This window comes from Oncorhynchus masou, chromosome 5 (genome assembly GCF_036934945.1).
Source record: "Oncorhynchus masou masou isolate Uvic2021 chromosome 5, UVic_Omas_1.1, whole genome shotgun sequence".
Taxonomy (NCBI): Eukaryota; Metazoa; Chordata; class Actinopteri; order Salmoniformes; family Salmonidae; genus Oncorhynchus; species Oncorhynchus masou.
The window spans coordinates 8,537,075-8,557,074 of record NC_088216.1 but is presented as its reverse complement, the minus strand read 5'-3'; the positions used below and the strand labels follow the sequence as shown (position 1 = coordinate 8,557,074).

At 45.4% G+C, this 20,000-nt stretch overlaps 1 protein-coding gene across 1 annotated transcript in view; it reads right to left on the bottom strand.

The window, feature by feature from the left end:
• LOC135525824 (protein sidekick-1-like) overlaps positions 1-20,000 on the bottom strand; it is a 445,696-nt gene that overhangs the window by 10,004 nt on the left and 415,692 nt on the right. The window contains 3 exon segments of the mRNA XM_064953721.1: positions 469-630; positions 6,519-6,656; positions 8,029-8,209. Of these exon segments, the coding sequence (XP_064809793.1) occupies positions 469-630; positions 6,519-6,656; positions 8,029-8,209 (481 nt within the window).

Here is a 20,000-nt window from a genome sequence, read left to right as displayed (position 1 = left end):
ACACTGCCCTTTCCTCACCTGGACAAGAGGATCACCTCTGTGAGAATGGTGTTCATTGACTACAGCTCAGCATTCAACACCATAGTGCCCACAAAGCTGATCACTAAGCTAAGGACTCTGGGACTAAACACTTCACACACACATCTCACACACTACACATACACCTCACACACTAAACACACTCACCTCACACACAACACACACACACCTCACACACAACACACACACACCTCACAAACAACACACACACACCTCACACACTAAACACACTCACCTCACACACAACACACACACACCTCACAAACAACACACACACACCTCACACACTAAACACACACACCTCACACACTAAACACACTCACCTCACAAACAACACACACACACACCTCACAAACAACACACACACACCTCACACACTATACACACACACCTCTCACACACACCTCAACCCCCCCCCCAACTCCTTACCCTGTAGAGGTTGTGAGGTGACGTTACAGTGGGCAGCAGGTCCGTAGCTGACTGTTCTGGCCTGGACACTGAACCTGTAGATTACTCCTTTAGTCAGGTCTCTGACCTTCAACCAACGCTGCCAGCTACCCTTCACATCCACCGTCACCACCCGACTCACACCTAGACACACACACACACACACACACACACACACACACACACACACACACACACACACACACACACACACACACACACACACACACACACACACACACACACACACACAGTAAAACATGTATAGATATATAAACACCATTAAACACCAGTTACCCTGTACAGGCTGTGTGTGTTGCTAGGTGTGTGTGTTAGTTACCCTGTACAGGCTGTGTGTGTTGCTAGGTGTGTGTGTTAGTTAGCCTGTACAGGCTGTGTGGGTTGGTAGACCACCCTGTACCCCTCCACTACCCCGTTAGAAGGCTGTGTGTGTTGCTAGGTGTGTGTGTTAGTTACCCTGTACAGGCTGTGTGGGCTGGTAGACCACCCTGTACCCCTCCACTACCCCGTTAGAAGGCTGTGTGTGTTGCTAGGTGTGTGTGTTAGTTACACTGTACAGGCTGTGTGGGTTGGTAGACCACCCTGTAACCCTCCACTACCCCGTTAGAAGGCTGTGTGTGTGTTAGTTACCCTGTACAGGCTGTGTGTGTTGCTAGGTGTGTGTGTTAGTTACCCTGTACAGGCTGTGTGGGTTGGTAGACCACCCTGTACCCCTCCACTACCCCGTTAGAAGGCTGTGTGTGTGTTAGTTACCCTGTACAGGCTGTGTGGGTTGGTAGACCACCCTGTACCCCTCCACTACCCCGTTAGAAGGCTGTGTGTGTTGCTAGGTGTGTGTGTTAGTTACCCTGTATAGGCTGTGTGGGTTGGTAGACCACCCTGTACCCCTCCACTACCCCGTTAGAAGGCTGTGTGTGTTGCTAGGTGTGTGTGTTAGCTACCCTGTACAGGCTGTGTGGGTTGGTAGGTGTGTGTGTTAGTTACCCTGTACAGGCTGTGTGGGTTGGTAGACCACCCTGTATCCCTCCACTACCCCGTTAGAAGGCTGTGTGTGTGTTAGCTACCCTGTACAGGCTGTGTGGGTTGCTAGGTGTGTGTGTGTTATTTACCCTGTACAGGCTGTGTGGGTTGGTAGACCACCCTGTAACCCTCCACTACCCCTTTTTGAAGGCTGTGTGTGTGTTTGCTACCCTGTACAGGCTGTGTGGGTTGGTAGGTGTGTGTGTTAGTTACCCTGTACAGGCTGTGTGGGTTGGTAGACCACCCTGTACCCCTCCACTACCCCTTTTTGAAGGCTGTGTGTGTGTTTGTTACCCTGTACAGGCTGTGTGGGCTGGTAGACCACCCTGTACCCCTCCACTACACCGTTAGAAGGCTGTGTGTGTGTTAGTTACCCTGTACAGGCTGTGTGGGTTGGTAGACCACCCTGTACCCCTCCACTACCCCGTTAGAAGGCTGTGTGTGTTGCTAGGTGTGTGTGTTAGTTACCCTGTACAGGCTGTGTGGGCTGGTAGACCACCCTGTACCCCTCCACTACCCCGTTAGAAGGCTGTGTGTGTTGCTAGGTGTGTGTGTTAGTTACCCTGTACAGGCTGTGTGGGCTGGTAGACCACCCTGTACCCCTCCACTACCCCGTTAGAAGGCTGTGTGTGTTGCTAGGTGTGTGTGTTAGTTACCCTGTACAGGCTGTGTGGGTTGGTAGACCACCCTGTAACCCTCCACTACCCCGTTAGAAGGCTGTGTGTGTGTTAGTTACCCTGTACAGGCTGTGTGTGTTGCTAGGTGTGTGTGTTAGTTACCCTGTACAGGCTGTGTGGGTTGGTAGACCACCCTGTACCCCTCCACTACCCCGTTAGAAGGCTGTGTGTGTGTTAGTTACCCTGTACAGGCTGTGTGGGTTGGTAGACCACCCTGTACCCCTCCACTACCCCGTTAGAAGGCTGTGTGTGTTGCTAGGTGTGTGTGTTAGTTACCCTGTATAGGCTGTGTGGGTTGGTAGACCACCCTGTACCCCTCCACTACCCCGTTAGAAGGCTGTGTGTGTTGCTAGGTGTGTGTGTTAGCTACCCTGTACAGGCTGTGGGTTGGTAGGTGTGTGTGTTAGTTACCCTGTACAGGCTGTGTGGGTTGGTAGACCACCCTGTATCCCTCCACTACCCCGTTAGAAGGCTGTGTGTGTGTTAGCTACCCTGTACAGGCTGTGTGGGTTGCTAGGTGTGTGTGTTAGTTACCCTGTACAGGCTGTGTGGGTTGGTAGACCACCCTGTACCCTCCACTACCCCTTTTTGAAGGCTGTGTGTGTGTTTGTTACCCTGTACAGGCTGTGTGGGCTGGTAGACCACCCTGTACCCCTCCACTACACCGTTAGAAGGCTGTGTGTGTGTTAGTTACCCTGTACAGGCTGTGTGGGTTGGTAGACCACCCTGTACCCCTCCACTACCCCGTTAGAAGGCTGTGTGTGTTGCTAGGTGTGTGTGTTAGTTACCCTGTACAGGCTGTGTGGGCTGGTAGACCACCCTGTACCCCTCCACTACCCCGTTAGAAGGCTGTGTGTGTGTTAGTTACCCTGAACAGGCTGTGTGGGTTGGTAGACCACCCTGTACCCCTCCACTACCCCGTTAGAAGGCTGTGTGTGTGTTAGTTACCCTGTACAGGCTGTGTGGGCTGGTAGACCACCCTGTACCCCTCCACGACCCCGTTAGAAGGCTGTGTGTGTGTTAGTTACCCTGTACAGGCTGTGTGGGCTGGTAGACCACCCTGTACTCCTCCACGATCCCGTTAGAAGGCTGTGTGTGTGTTAGTTACCCTGTACAGGCTGTGTGGGCTGGTAGACCACCCTGTACCCCTCCACGACCCCGTTAGAAGGCTGTGTGTGTGTTAGTTACCCTGTACAGGCTGTGTGGGCTGGTAGACCACCCTGTACTCCTCCACGACCCCGTTAGAAGGCTGTGTGTGTGTTAGTTACCCTGTACAGGCTGTGTGGGTTGGTAGACCACCCTGTACCCCTTCACTACCCCTTTTTGAAGGCTGTGTGTGTGTTTGCTACCCTGTACAGGCTGTGTGGGTTGGTAGGTGTGTGTGTTAGTTACCCTGTACAGGCTGTGTGGGTTAGTAGACCACCCTGTACCCCTCCACTACCCCTTTTTGAAGGCTGTGTGTGTGTTTGTTACCCTGTACAGGCTGTGTGGGCTGGTAGACCACCCTGTACCCCTCCACTACACCGTTAGAAGGCTGTGTGTGTGTTAGTTACCCTGTACAGGCTGTGTGGGTTGGTAGACCACCCTGTACCCCTCCACTACCCCGTTAGAAGGCTGTGTGTGTTGCTAGGTGTGTGTGTTAGTTACCCTGTACAGGCTGTGTGGGCTGGTAGACCACCCTGTACCCCTCCACTACCCCGTTAGAAGGCTGTGTGTGTTGCTAGGTGTGTGTGTTAGTTACCCTGTACAGGCTGTGTGGGCTGGTAGACCACCCTGTACCCCTCCACTACCCCGTTAGAAGGCTGTGTGTGTGTTAGCTACCCTGTACAGGCTGTGTGGGTTGCTAGGTGTGTGTGTGTTAGTTACCCTGTACAGGCTGTGTGGGTTGGTAGACCACCCTGTACCCCTCCACTACCCCTTTTGAAGGCTGTGTGTGTGTTTGTTACCCTGTACAGGCTGTGTGGGCTGGTAGACCACCCTGTACCCCTCCACTACACCGTTAGAAGGCTGTGTGTGTGTTAGTTACCCTGTACAGGCTGTGTGGGTTGGTAGACCACCCTGTACCCCTCCACTACCCCGTTAGAAGGCTGTGTGTGTTGCTAGGTGTGTGTGTTAGTTACCCTGTACAGGCTGTGTGGGCTGGTAGACCACCCTGTACCCCTCCACTACCCCGTTAGAAGGCTGTGTGTGTTTAGTTACCCTGAACAGGCTGTGTGGGTTGGTAGACCACCCTGTACCCCTCCACTACCCCGTTAGAAGGCTGTGTGTGTGTTAGTTACCCTGTACAGGCTGTGTGGGCTGGTAGACCACCCTGTACCCCTCCACGACCCCGTTAGAAGGCTGTGTGTGTGTTAGTTACCCTGTACAGGCTGTGTGGGCTGGTAGACCACCCTGTACTCCTCCACGACCCCGTTAGAAGGCTGTGTGTGTGTTAGTTACCCTGTACAGGCTGTGTGGGCTGGTAGACCACCCTGTACCCCTCCACGACCCCGTTAGAAGGCTGTGTGTGTGTTAGTTACCCTGTACAGGCTGTGTGGGCTGGTAGACCACCCTGTACTCCTCCACGACCCCGTTAGAAGGCTGTGTGTGTGTTAGTTACCCTGTACAGGCTGTGTGGGTTGGTAGACCACCCTGTACCCCTCCACTACCCCTTTTTGAAGGCTGTGTGTGTGTTTGCTACCCTGTACAGGCTGTGTGGGTTGGTAGGTGTGTGTGTTAGTTACCCTGTACAGGCTGTGTGGGTTAGTAGACCACCCTGTACCCCTCCACTACCCCTTTTTGAAGGCTGTGTGTGTGTTTGTTACCCTGTACAGGCTGTGTGGGCTGGTAGACCACCCTGTACCCCTCCACTACACCGTTAGAAGGCTGTGTGTGTGTTAGTTACCCTGTACAGGCTGTGTGGGTTGGTAGACCACCCTGTACCCCTCCACTACCCCGTTAGAAGGCTGTGTGTGTTGCTAGGTGTGTGTGTTAGTTACCCTGTACAGGCTGTGTGGGCTGGTAGACCACCCTGTACCCCTCCACTACCCCGTTAGAAGGCTGTGTGTGTTGCTAGGTGTGTGTGTTAGTTACCCTGTACAGGCTGTGTGGGCTGGTAGACCACCCTGTACCCCTCCACTACCCCGTTAGAAGGCTGTGTGTGTGTTAGCTACCCTGTACAGGCTGTGTGGGTTGCTAGGTGTGTGTGTGTTAGTTACCCTGTACAGGCTGTGTGGGTTGGTAGACCACCCTGTACCCCTCCACTACCCCTTTTTGAAGGCTGTGTGTGTGTTTGTTACCCTGTACAGGCTGTGTGGGCTGGTAGACCACCCTGTACCCCTCCACTACACCGTTAGAAGGCTGTGTGTGTGTTAGTTACCCTGTACAGGCTGTGTGGGTTGGTAGACCACCCTGTACCCCTCCACTACCCCGTTAGAAGGCTGTGTGTGTTGCTAGGTGTGTGTGTTAGTTACCCTGTACAGGCTGTGTGGGCTGGTAGACCACCCTGTACCCCTCCACTACCCCGTTAGAAGGCTGTGTGTGTGTTAGTTACCCTGAACAGGCTGTGTGGTTGGTAGACCACCCTGTACCCCTCCACTACCCCGTTAGAAGGCTGTGTGTGTGTTAGTTACCCTGTACAGGCTGTGTGGGCTGGTAGACCACCCTGTACCCCTCCACGACCCCGTTAGAAGGCTGTGTGTGTGTTAGTTACCCTGTACAGGCTGTGTGGGCTGGTAGACCACCCTGTACTCCTCCACGACCCCGTTAGAAGGCTGTGTGTGTGTTAGTTACCCTGTACAGGCTGTGTGGGCTGGTAGACCACCCTGTACCCCTCCACGACCCCGTTAGAAGGCTGTGTGTGTGTTAGTTACCCTGTACAGGCTGTGTGGGCTGGTAGACCACCCTGTACCCCTCCACTACCCCGTTAGAAGGCTGTGTGTGTTGCTAGGTGTGTGTGTTAGTTACCCTGTACAGGCTGTGTGGGTTGCTAGGTGTGTGTGTTCGTTACCCTGTACAGGCTGTGTGTGTTGCTAGGTGTGTGTGTTCGTTACCCTGTACAGGCTGTGTGGGTTGCTAGGCGTGTGTGTTAGTTACCCTGTACAGGCTGTGTGGGCTGGTAGACCACCCTGTACCCCTCCACGACCCCGTTAGAAGGCTGTGTGTGTGTTAGTTACCCTGTACAGGCTGTGTGGGTTGGTAGACCACCCTGTACCCCTCCACTACCCCGTTAGAAGGCTGTGTGTGTGTTAGTTACCCTGTACAGGCTGTGTGGGCTGGTAGACCACCCTGTACCCCTCCACTACCCCGTTAGAAGGCTGTGTGTGTGTTAGTTACCCTGTACAGGCTGTGTGGGCTGGTAGACCACCCTGTACCCCTCCACGACCCCGTTAGAAGCGCTGGGCGCCCCCCAGGAGACGTTGACACTCCATCCTGTCACCTCCGAAAACGACAGGAAACTAGGCTGGCTGGGAGCTGGGGGGGGAGAGGTTACACAGGTCATCATTACATTCATACCATCTAGATGTTCTACTTTAATAACACAGACCTGGGATCAGTTACTATTAGATGTGTGTGTAAACTCTCAGTGTCTGCTTTAGACAGAACAGACCTTGGCCTTAGAGGTTAGGGGTTAGAGGTTAGGGAACCTACCGGCCTGTAGGGTCTCGGCCTCACGGGGTTAGAGGTTAGGGGTTAGAGGTTAGGGAACCTACCGGCCTGTAGGGTCTTGGCGCCCCGGGGTTAGGGGTTAGAGGTAAGGGAACCTACCAGCCTGTAGGGTCTTGGCGCCCCGGGGTTAGGGGTTAGAGGTAAGGAACCTACCAGCCTGTAGGGTCTTGGCGCCCCGGGTTAGGGGTTAGAGGTAAGGGAACCTACCAGCCTGTAGGGTCTTGGCGCCCCGGGGTTAGGGGTTAGAGGTAAGGGAACCTACCAGCCTGTAGGGTCTTGGCGCCCCGGGGTTAGGGGTTAGAGGTAAGGGAACCTACCAGCCTGTAGGGTCTTGGCGCCCCGGGGTTAGGGGTTAGAGGTAAGGAACCTACCAGCCTGTAGGGTCTTGGCGCCCGGGGTTAGGGGTTAGAGGTAAGGGAACCTACCAGCCTGTAGGGTCTTGGCGCCCCGGGGTTAGGGGTTAGAGGTAAGGAACCTACCAGCCTGTAGGGTCTTGGCGCCCGGGGTTAGGGGTTAGAGGTAAGGGAACCTACCAGCCTGTAGGGTCTTGGCGCCCGGGGTTAGGGGTTAGAGGTAAGGGAACCTACCAGCCTGTAGGGTCTTGGCGCCCCGGGGTTAGGGGTTAGAGGTTAGGGAACCTACCAGCCTGTAGGGTCCTGGCGCCCCGGGGTTAGAGGTTAGAGGTTAGGGAACCTACCAGCCTGTAGGGTCCACGCGCCCCGGGGTTAGGGGTTAGAGGTTAGGGAACCTACCAGCCTGTAGGGTCCTGGCGCCCCGGGGTTAGGGGTTAGAGGTTAGGGAACCTACCAGCCTGTAGGGTCCACGCGCCCCGGGGTTAGGGGTTAGAGGTTAGGGAACCTACCAGCCTGTAGGGTCTTGGTGCCCCGGGGTTAGAGGTTAGAGGTTAGGGAACCTACCAGCCTGTAGGTTCTTGGCGCCCGGGGTTAGGGGTTAGGGAACCTACCAGCCTGTAGGTTCTTGGCGCCCCGGGGTTAGGGGTTAGGGAACCTACCAGCCTGTAGGGTCCTGGCGCCCCGGGGTTAGGGGTTAGAGGTTAGAGAACCTACCAGCCTGTAGTGTCCTGGCGCCCCGGGGTTAGAGGTTAGAGGTTAGGGAACCTACCAGCCTGTAGGGGCCTGGCGCCACGGGGTTAGAGGTTAGAGGTTAGGGAACCTACCAGCCTGTAGGGTCCTGGCGCCCCGGGGTTCGCTGGGCGGGCCGTCTCCAGCCACGTTGAAGGCAGACAGCGTGACGAGGTAGGACGTGTAACACGTGAGGTTGACCAGACGAACACGCCTGTCAGGAACAAACACCACCTTCTCCGTCTCGTTCTGTCTGTCACCCTGCCAGCAGTGGATCTGATCACAGGAAACAGGAAGTCACACAGGACGTGAAGCGAGACCCGTTTTCTACTGAGACAGTGCTTCCTTTCGGGTTGTACCCAGAATGCTCAATATTCTGCCGTTGGCTTGACTTCTGATGTGTTGACCTGATGTGTCCAGCAGAGTGATGTAGTGATGTATTCTCTATAACAACATGACCTGATGTATCCAGCAGAATGATGTAGTGACGTATTCTCTATAACAACATGACCTGATGTGTCCAGCAGAGTGATGTAGTGATGTATTCTCTATAACAACATGACCTGATGTGTCCAGCAGAATGATGTAGTGATGTATTCCCTATAACAACATGACCTGATGTGTCCAGCAGAATGATGTAGTGATGTATTCTCTATAACAACATGACCTGATGTGTCCAGCAGAATGATGTAGTGATGTATTCTCTATAACAACATGACCTGATGTGTCCAGCAGAATGATGTAGTGATGTATTCTCTATAACAACATGACCTGATGTGTCCAACATGACATGTATCCAGCAATGATGTAGTGATGTATTCTCTCTAACAACATGACCTGATGTGTCCAGCAGAATGATGTAGTGATGTATTCTATAACAACATGACCTGATGTGTCCAGCAGAATGATGTAGTGATGTATTCTCTATAACAACATGACCTGATGTGTCCAGCAGAATGATGTAGTGATGTATTCTCTATAACAACATGACCTGATGTGTCCAGCAGAATGATGTAGTGATGTATTCTCTATAACAACATGACCTGATGTGTCCAGCAGAATGATGTAGTGATGTATTCTCTATAACAACATGACCTGATGTGTCCAGCAGAATGATGTAGTGATGTATTCTCTATAACAACATGACCTGATGTGTCCAGCAGAATGATGTAGTGATGTATTCTCTAACAACATGACCTGATGTGTCCAGCAGAATGATGTAGTGATGTATTCTCTATAACAACATGACCTGATGTGTCCAGCAGAATGATGTAGTGATGTATTCTCTATAACAACATGACCTGATGTGTCCAGCAGAATGATGTAGTGATGTATTCTCTATAACAACATGACCTGATGATGATGTAGTGATGTATTCCAACAACAACCTGATGTAGCAGAATGATGTAGTGATGTATCTATAACAACATGACCTGATGTGTCCAGCAGAATGATGACCTATGTGCAGAATGATGTATTGTATTCTATAACAACATGACCTGATGTGTCCAGCAGAATGATGTAGTGATGTATTCTCTATAACAACATGACCTGATGTGTCCAGCAGAATGATGTAGTGATGTATTCTCTATACAACATGACCTGATGTGTCCAGCAGAATGATGTAGTGATGTATTCTCTATAACAACATGACCTGATGTGTCCAGCAGAATGATGTAGTGATGTATTCTCTATAACAACATGACCTGATGTGTCCAGCAGAATGATGTAGTGATGTATTCTCTATAACAACATGACCTGATGTGTCCAGCAGAATGATGTAGTGATGTATTCTATAACAACATGACCTGATGTGTCCAGCAGAATGATGTAGTGATGTATTCTCTATAACAACATGACCTGATGTAGCAGAATGATGTATTCTATAACAACATGACCTGATGTGTCCAGCAGAATGATGTAGTGATGTATTCTCTATAACAACATGACCTGATGTGTCCAGCAGAATGATGTAGTGATGTATTCTGATGTAGTGATGTATTCTATAACAACATGACCTGATGTATCCAGCAGAATGATGTAGTGATGTATTCTCTATAACAACATGACCTGATGTGTCCAGCAGAATGATGTAGTGATGTATTCTCTATAACAACATGACCTGATGTGTCCAGCAGAATGATGTAGTGATGTATTCTCTATAACAACATGACCTGATGTGTCCAGCAGAATGATGTAGTGATGTATTCTCTATAACAACATGACCTGATGTGTCCAGCAGAATGATGTAGTGATGTATTCTGACCTGATGTGTCCAGCAGAATGATGTAGTGATGTATTCTCTATGATGTGTCCAGCAGAATGATGTAGTGATGTATTCTCTATAACAACATGAACATAACAACATGACCTGATGTGTCCAGCAGAATGATGTAGTGATGTATTCTCTATAACAACATGACCTGATGTGTCCAGCAGAATGATGTAGTGATGTATTCTATAACAACATGACCTGATGTGTCCAGCAGAATGATGTAGTGATGTATTCTCTATAACAACATGACTCCAGCAGAATGATGTAGTGATGTATTCTATAACAACATGACCTGATGTGTCCAGCAGAATGATGTAGTGATGTATTCTCTATAACAACATGACCTGATGTGTCCAGCAGAATGATGTAGTGATGTATTCTCCTGATGTGTCCAGCAGAATGATGTAGTGATGTATTCAATAACAACATGACCTGATGTGTCCAGCAGAATGATGTAGTGATGTATTCTCTATAACAACATGACCTGATGTGTCCAGCAGAATGATGTAGTGATGTATTCTCTATAACAACATGACCTGATGTGTCCAGCAGAATGATGTAGTGATGTATTCTATAACAACATGACCTGATGTGTCCAGCAGAATGATGTAGTGATGTATTCTCTATAACAACATGACCTGATGTGTCCAGCAGAATGATGTAGTGATGTATTCTGATGTAGTGATGTATTCTAAACAACATGACCTGATGTGTCCAGCAGAGTGATGTATTCTCTATGATGTAGTGATGTATTGTCTATAACAACATGACCTGATGTGTCCAGCAGAATGATGTAGTGATGTATTCTCAGAATGATGTAGTGATGTATTCTCTATAACAACATGACCTGATGTGTCCAGCAGAATGATGTAGTGATGTATTCTCTATAACAACATGACCTGATGTGTCCAGCAGAATGATGTAGTGATGTATTCTCTATAACAACATGACCTGATGTGTCCAGCAGAATGATGTAGTGATGTATTCTATAACAACATGACCTGATGTGTCCAGCAGAATGATGTAGTGATGTATTCTCTATAACAACATGACCTGATGTGTCCAGCAGAATGATGTAGTGATGTATTCTATAACAACATGACCTGATGTGTCCAGCAGAATGATGTAGTGATGTATTCTCTATAACAACATGACCTGATGTGTCCAGCAGAATGATGTAGTGATGTATTCTATAACAACATGACCTGATGTGTCCAGCAGAATGATGTAGTGATGTATGATCTCTATAACAACATGACCTGATGTGTCCAGCAGAATGATGTAGTGATGTATTCTATAACAACATGACCTGATGTGTCCAGCAGAATGATGTAGTGATGTATTCTCTATAACAACATGACCTGATGTGTCCAGCAGAATGATGTAGTGATGTATTCTCTATAACAACATGACCTGATGTGTCCAGCAGAATGATGTAGTGATGTATTCTCTATAACAACATGACCTGATGTGTCCAGCAGAATGATGTAGTGATGTATTCTCTATAACAACATGACCTGATGTGTCCAGCAGAATGATGTAGTGATGTATTCTCTATAACAACATGACCTGATGTGTCCAGCAGAATGATGTAGTGATGTATTCTATAAGCAAATGATGACCTGATGTGTCCAGCAGAATGATGTAGTGATGTATTCTCTATAACAACATGACCTGATGTGTCCAGCAGAATGATGTAGTGATGTATTCTCTATAACAACATGACCTGATGTGTCCAGCAGAATGATGATGTAGATGTGTCCAGCAGAATGATATTCTTCTATAACAACATGACCTGATGTGTCCAGCAGAATGATGTAGTGATGTATTCTCTATAACAACATGACCTGATGTGTCCAGCAGAATGATGTAGTGATGTATTCTCTAAACAACATGACCTGATGTGTCCAGCAGAATGATGTAGTGATGTATTCTCTATAACAACATGACCTGATGTGTCCAGCAGAATGATGTAGTGATGTATTCTCTATAACAACATGACCTGATGTGTCCAGCAGAATGATGTAGTGATGTAGCAGAATGATGTAGTGATATTCTCTACAACATGACCTGATGTGTCCAGCAGAATGATGTAGTGATGTATTCTCTATAACAACATGACCTGATGTGTCCAGCAGAATGATGTAGTGATGTATTCTCTATAACAACATGACCTGATGTGTCCAGCAGAATGATGTAGTGATGTATTCTCTATAACAACATGACCTGATGTGTCCAGCAGAATGATGTAGTGATGTATTCTCTATAACAACATGACCTGATGTGTCCAGCAGAATGATGTAGTGATGTATTCTCTATAACAACATGACCTGATGTGTCCAGCAGAATGATGTAGTGATGTATTCTCTATAACAACATGACCTGATGTGTCCAGCAGAATGATGTAGTGATGTATTCTCTATAACAACATGACCTGATGTGTCCAGCAGAATGATGTAGTGATGTATTCTCTATAACAACATGACCTGATGTGTCCAGCAGAATGATGTAGTGATGTATTCTCTATAACAACATGACCTGATGTGTCCAGCAGAATGATGTAGTGATGTATTCTCTATAACAACATGACCTGATGTGTCCAGCAGAATGATGTAGTGATGTATTCTGATGTAGTGATGTATTCTCTATGTGTCCAGCAAATGATGTAGTGATGTATTCAACAACATGACCTGATGTGTCCAGCAGAATGATGTAGTGATGTATTCTCTATAACAACATGACCTGATGTGTCCAGCAGAATGATGTAGTGATGTATTCTCTATAACAACATGACCTGATGTGTCCAGCAGAATGATGTAGTGATGTATTCTCTATAACAACATGACCTGATGTGTCCAGCAGAATGATGTAGTGATGTATTCTCTATAACAACATGACCTGATGTGTCCAGCAGAATGATGTAGTGATGTATTCTCTATAACAACATGACCTGATGTGTCCAGCAGAATGATGTAGTGATGTATTCTCTATAACAACATGACCTGATGTGTCCAGCAGAATGATGTAGTGATGTATTCTCTATAACAACATGACCTGATGTGTCCAGCAGAATGATGTAGTGATGTATTCTCTATAACAACATGACCTGATGTGTGATGTAGTGATGTATTCCAACAACATGAATGATGTAGTGATGTAGTGATGTCTTCTATAACAACATGACCTGATGTGTCCAGCAGAATGATGTAGTGATGTATTCTCTATAACAACATGACCTGATGTGTCCAGCAGAATGATGTAGTGATGTATTCTCTATAACAACATGACCTGATGTGTCCAGCAGAATGATGTAGTGATGTATTCTCTATAACAACATGACCTGATGTGTCCAGCAGAATGATGTAGTGATGTATTCTCTATAACAACATGACCTGATGTGTCCAGCAGAATGATGTAGTGATGTATTCTCTATAACAACATGACCTGATGTGTCCAGCAGAATGATGTAGTGATGTATTCTCTATAACAACATGACCTGATGTGTCCAGCAGAATGATGTAGTGATGTATTCTCTATAACAACATGACCTGATGTGTCCAGCAGAATGATGTAGTGATGTATTCTCTATAACAACATGACCTGATGTGTCCAGCAGAATGATGTAGTGATGTATTCTCTATAACAACATGACCTGATGTGTCCAGCAGAATGATGTAGTGATGTATTCTCTATAACAACATGACCTGATGTGTCCAGCAGAATGATGTAGTGATGTATTCTCTATAACAACATGACCTGATGTGTCCAGCAGAATGATGTAGTGATGTATTCTCTATAACAACATGACCTGATGTGTCCAGCAGAATGATGTAGTGATGTATTCTCTATAACAACATGACCTGATGTGTCCAGCAGAATGATGTAGTGATGTATTCTCTATAACAACATGACCTGATGTGTCCAGCAGAATGATGTAGTGATGTATTCTATAACAACATGACCTGATGTGTCCAGCAGAATGACCTGATGTAGTGATGTAGTGATGTATTCTCTATAACAACATGACCTGATGTGTCCAGCAGAATGATGTAGTGATGTATTCTCTATAACAACATGACCTGATGTGTCCAGCAGAATGATGTAGTGATGTATTCTCTACCTGATAACAACATGACCTGATGTGTCCAGCAGAATGATGTAGTGATGTATTCTCTATAACAACATGACCTGATGTGTCCAGCAGAATGATGTAGTGATGTATTCTCTATAACAACATGACCTGATGTGTCCAGCAGAATGATGTAGTGATGTATTCTCTATAACAACATGACCTGATGTGTCCAGCAGAATGATGTAGTGATGTATTCTCTATAACAACATGACCTGATGTGTCCAGCAGAATGATGTAGTGATGTATTCTCTATAACAACATGACCTGATGTGTCCAGCAGAATGATGTAGTGATGTATTCTCTATAACAACATGACCTGATGTGTCCAGCAGAATGATGTAGTGATGTATTCTCTATAACAACATGACCTGATGTGTCCAGCAGAATGATGTAGTGATGTATTCTCTATAACAACATGACCTGATGTGTCCAGCAGAATGATGTAGTGATGTATTCTCTATAACAACATGACCTGATGTGTCCAGCAGAATGATGTAGTGATGTATTCTCTATAACAACATGACCTGATGTGTCCAGCAGAATGATGTAGTGATGTATTCTCTATAACAACATGACCTGATGTGTCCAGCAGAATGATGTAGTGATGTATTCTCTATAACAACATGACCTGATGTGTCCAGCAGAATGATGTAGTGATGTATTCTCTATAACAACATGACCTGATGTGTCCAGCAGAATGATGTAGTGATGTATTCTCTATAACAACATGACCTGATGTGTCCAGCAGAATGATGTAGTGATGTATTCTCTATAACAACATGACCTGATGTGTCCAGCAGAATGATGTAGTGATGTATTCTCTATAACAACATGACCTGATGTGTCCAGCAGAATGATGTAGTGATGTATTCTCTATAACAACATGACCTGATGTGTCCAGCAGAATGATGTAGTGATGTATTCTCTATAACAACATGACCTGATGTGTCCAGCAGAATGATGTAGTGATGTATTCTCTATAACAACATGACCTGATGTGTCCAGCAGAATGATGTAGTGATGTATTCTCTATAACAACATGACCTGATGTATCCAGCAGAATGATGTAGTGATGTATTCTCTATAACAACATGACCTGATGTGTCCAGCAGAATGATGTAGTGATGTATTCTCTATAACAACATGACCTGATGTGTCCAGCAGAATGATGTAGTGATGTATTCTCTATAACAACATGACCTGATGTGTCCAGCAGAATGATGTAGTGATGTATTCTGATGTAGTGATGTATTCTATAACAACATGACCTGATGTGTCCAGCAGAATGATGTAGTGATGTATTCTCTATAACAACATGACCTGATGTGTCCAGCAGAATGATGTAGTGATGTATTCTCTATAACAACATGACCTGATGTGTCCAGCAGAATGATGTAGTGATGTATTCTCTAGTGATGTATTCTCTATAACAACATGACCTGATGTGTCCAGCAGAATGATGTAGTGATGTATTCTCTATAACAACATGACCTGATGTGTCCAGCAGAATGATGTAGTGATGTATTCTCTATAACAACATGACCTGATGTGTCCAGCAGAATGATGTAGTGATGTATTCTCTATAACAACATGACCTGATGTGTCCAGCAGAATGATGTAGTGATGTATTCTCTATAACAACATGACCTGATGTGTCCAGCAGAATGATGTAGTGATGTATTCTCTATAACAACATGACCTGATGTGTCCAGCAGAATGATGTAGTGATGTATTCTCTATAACAACATGACCTGATGTGTCCAGCAGAATGATGTAGTGATGTATTCTCTATAACAACATGACCTGATGTGTCCAGCAGAATGATGTAGTGATGTATTCTCTATAACAACATGACCTGATGTGTCCAGCAGAATGATGTAGTGATGTATTCTCTATAACAACATGACCTGATGTGTCCAGCAGAATGATGTAGTGATGTATTCTCTATAACAACATGACCTGATGTGTCCAGCAGAATGATGTAGTGATGTATTCTCTATAACAACATGACCTGATGTGTCCAGCAGAATGATGTAGTGATGTATTCTCTATAACAACATGACCTGATGTGTCCAGCAGAATGATGTAGTGATGTATTCTCTATAACAACATGACCTGATGTGTCCAGCAGAATGATGTAGTGATGTATTCTCTATAACATGACCTGATGTGTCCAGCAGAATGATGTACCTATAACAACATGACCTGATGTGTCCAGCAGAATGATGTAGTGATGTATTCTCTATAACAACATGACCTGATGTGTCCAGCAGAATGATGTAGTGATGTATTCTCTATAACAACATGACCTGATGTGTCCAGCAGAATGATGTAGTGATGTATTCTCTATAACAACATGACCTGATGTGTCCAGCAGAATGATGTAGTGATGTATTCTCTATAACAACATGACCTGATGTGTCCAGCAGAATGATGTAGTGATGTATTCTCTATAACAACATGACCTGATGTGTCCAGCAGAATGATGTAGTGATGTATTCTCTATAACAACATGACCTGATGTGTCCAGCAGAATGATGTAGTGATGTATTCTCTATAACAACATGACCTGATGTGTCCAGCAGAATGATGTAGTGATGTATTCTCTATAACAACATGACCTGATGTGTCCAGCAGAATGATGTAGTGATGTATTCTCTATAACAACATGACCTGATGTGTCCAGCAGAATGATGTAGTGATGTATTCTCTATAACAACATGACCTGATGTGTCCAGCAGAATGATGTAGTGATGTATTCTCTATAACAACATGACCTGATGTGTCCAGCAGAATGATGTAGTGATGTATTCTCTATAACAACATGACCTGATGTGTCCAGCAGAATGATGTAGTGATGTATTCTCTATAACAACATGACCTGATGTGTCCAGCAGAATGATGTAGTGATGTATTCTCTATAACAACATGACCTGATGTGTCCAGCAGAATGATGTAGTGATGTATTCTCTATAACAACATGACCTGATGTGTCCAGCAGAATGATGTAGTGATGTATTCTCTATAACAACATGACCTGATGTGTCCAGCAGAATGATGTAGTGATGTATTCTCTATAACAACATGACCTGATGTGTCCAGCAGAATGATGTAGTGATGTATTCTCTATAACAACATGACCTGATGTGTCCAGCAGAATGATGTAGTGATGTATTCTCTATAACAACATGACCTGATGTGTCCAGCAGAATGATGTAGTGATGTATTCTCTATAACAACATGACCTGATGTGTCCAGCAGAATGATGTAGTGATGTATTCTCTATAACAACATGACCTGATGTGTCCAGCAGAATGATGTAGTGATGTATTCTCTATAACAACATGACCTGATGTGTCCAGCAGAATGATGTAGTGATGTATTCTCTATAACAACATGACCTGATGTGTCCAGCAGAATGATGTAGTGATGTATTCTCAACCTAACAACATGACCTGATGTGTCCAGCAGAATGATGTAGTGATGTATTCTCTATAACAACATGACCTGATGTGTCCAGCAGAATGATGTAGTGATGTATTCTCTATAACAACATGACCTGATGTGTCCAGCAGAATGATGTAGTGATGTATTCTCTATAACAACATGACCTGATGTGTCCAGCAGAATGATGTAGTGATGTATTCTCTATAACAACATGACCTGATGTGTCCAGCAGAATGATGTAGTGATGTATTCTCTATAACAACATGACCTGATGTGTCCAGCAGAATGATGTAGTGATGTATTCTCTATAACAACATGACCTGATGTGTCCAGCAGAATGATGTAGTGATGTATTCTCTATAACAACATGACCTGATGTGTCCAGCAGAATGATGTAGTGATGTATTCTCTATAACAACATGACCTGATGTGTCCAGCAGAATGATGTAGTGATGTATTCTATAACAACATGACCTGATGTGTCCAGCAGAATGATGTAGTGATGTATTCTCTATAACAACATGACCTGATGTGTCCAGCAGAATGATGTAGTGATGTATTCTCTATAACAACATGACCTGATGTGTCCAGCAGAATGATGTAGTGATGTATTCTCTATAACAACATGACCTGATGTGTCCAGCAGAATGATGTAGTGATGTATTCTCTATAACAACATGACCTGATGTGTCCAGCAGAATGATGTAGTGATGTATTCTCTATAACAACATGACCTGATGTGTCCAGCAGAATGATGTAGTGATGTATTCTCTATAACAACATGACCTGATGTGTCCAGCAGAATGATGTAGTGATGTATTCTCTATAACAACATGACCTGATGTGTCCAGCAGAATGATGTAGTGATGTATTCTCTATAACAACATGACCTGATGTGTCCAGCAGAATGATGTAGTGATGTATTCTCTATAACAACATGACCTGATGTGTCCAGCAGAATCCAGATGATTCTCTATAACAACATGACCTGATGTGTCCAGCAGAATGATGTAGTGATGTATTCTCTATAACAACATGACCTGATGTGTCCAGCAGAATGATGTAGTATGTATTCTCTATAACAACATGACCTGATGTGTCCAGCAGAATGATGTAGTGATGTATTCTCTATAACAACATGACCTGATGTGTCCAGCAGAATGATGTAGTGATGTATTCTCTCCAACATGACCTGATGTGTCCAGCAGAATGATGTAGTGATGTATTCTCTATAACAACATGACCTGATGTGTCCAGCAGAATGATGTAGTGATGTATCTCTCCAACATGACCTGATGTGTCCAGCAGAATGATGTAGTGATGTATTCTCTATAACAACATGACCTGATGTGTCCAGCAGAATGATGTAGTGATGTATTCTCTATAACAACATGACCTGATGTGTCCAGCAGAATGATGTAGTGATGTATTCTCTATAACAACATGACCTGATGTGTCCAGCAGAATGATGTAGTGATGTATTCTCTCTAACAACATGACCTGATGTGTCCAGCAGAATGATGTAGTGATGTATTCTCTATAACAACATGACCTGATGTGTCCAGCAGAATGATGTAGTGATGTATTCTCTATAACAACATGACCTGATGTGTCCAGCAGAATGATGTAGTGATGTATTCTCCAACATGACCTGTATCCAGCTCTCTCTAACAACATGACCTGATGTGTCCAGCAGAATGATGTAGTGATGTATTCTCTATAACAACATGACCTGATGTGTCCAGCAGAATGATGTACTGATGTATTCTCTATAACAACATGACCTGATGTTCCAGCAGAATGATGTAGTGATGTATTCTCTAACAACATGACCTGATGTGTCCAGCAGAATGATGTAATGTATTCTCTATAACAACATGACCTGATGTGTCCAGTGTGTGTGTGATGTGTCCAGGTGTGATGTATTCTCTATAACAACATGACCTGATGTGTCCAGCAGAATGATGTAGTGATGTGTATAACAACATGACCTGATGTGTCCAGTGATGTAGTGATGTATTCTCTATAACAACATGACCTGATGTGTCCAGCAGAATGATGTAGTGATGTATTCTCTATAACAACATGACCTGATGTGTCCAGCAGAATGATGTAGTGATGTATTCTCTATAACAACATGACCTGATGTGTCCAGCAGAATGATGTAGTGATGTATTCTCTATAACAACATGACCTGATGTGTCCAGCAGAAT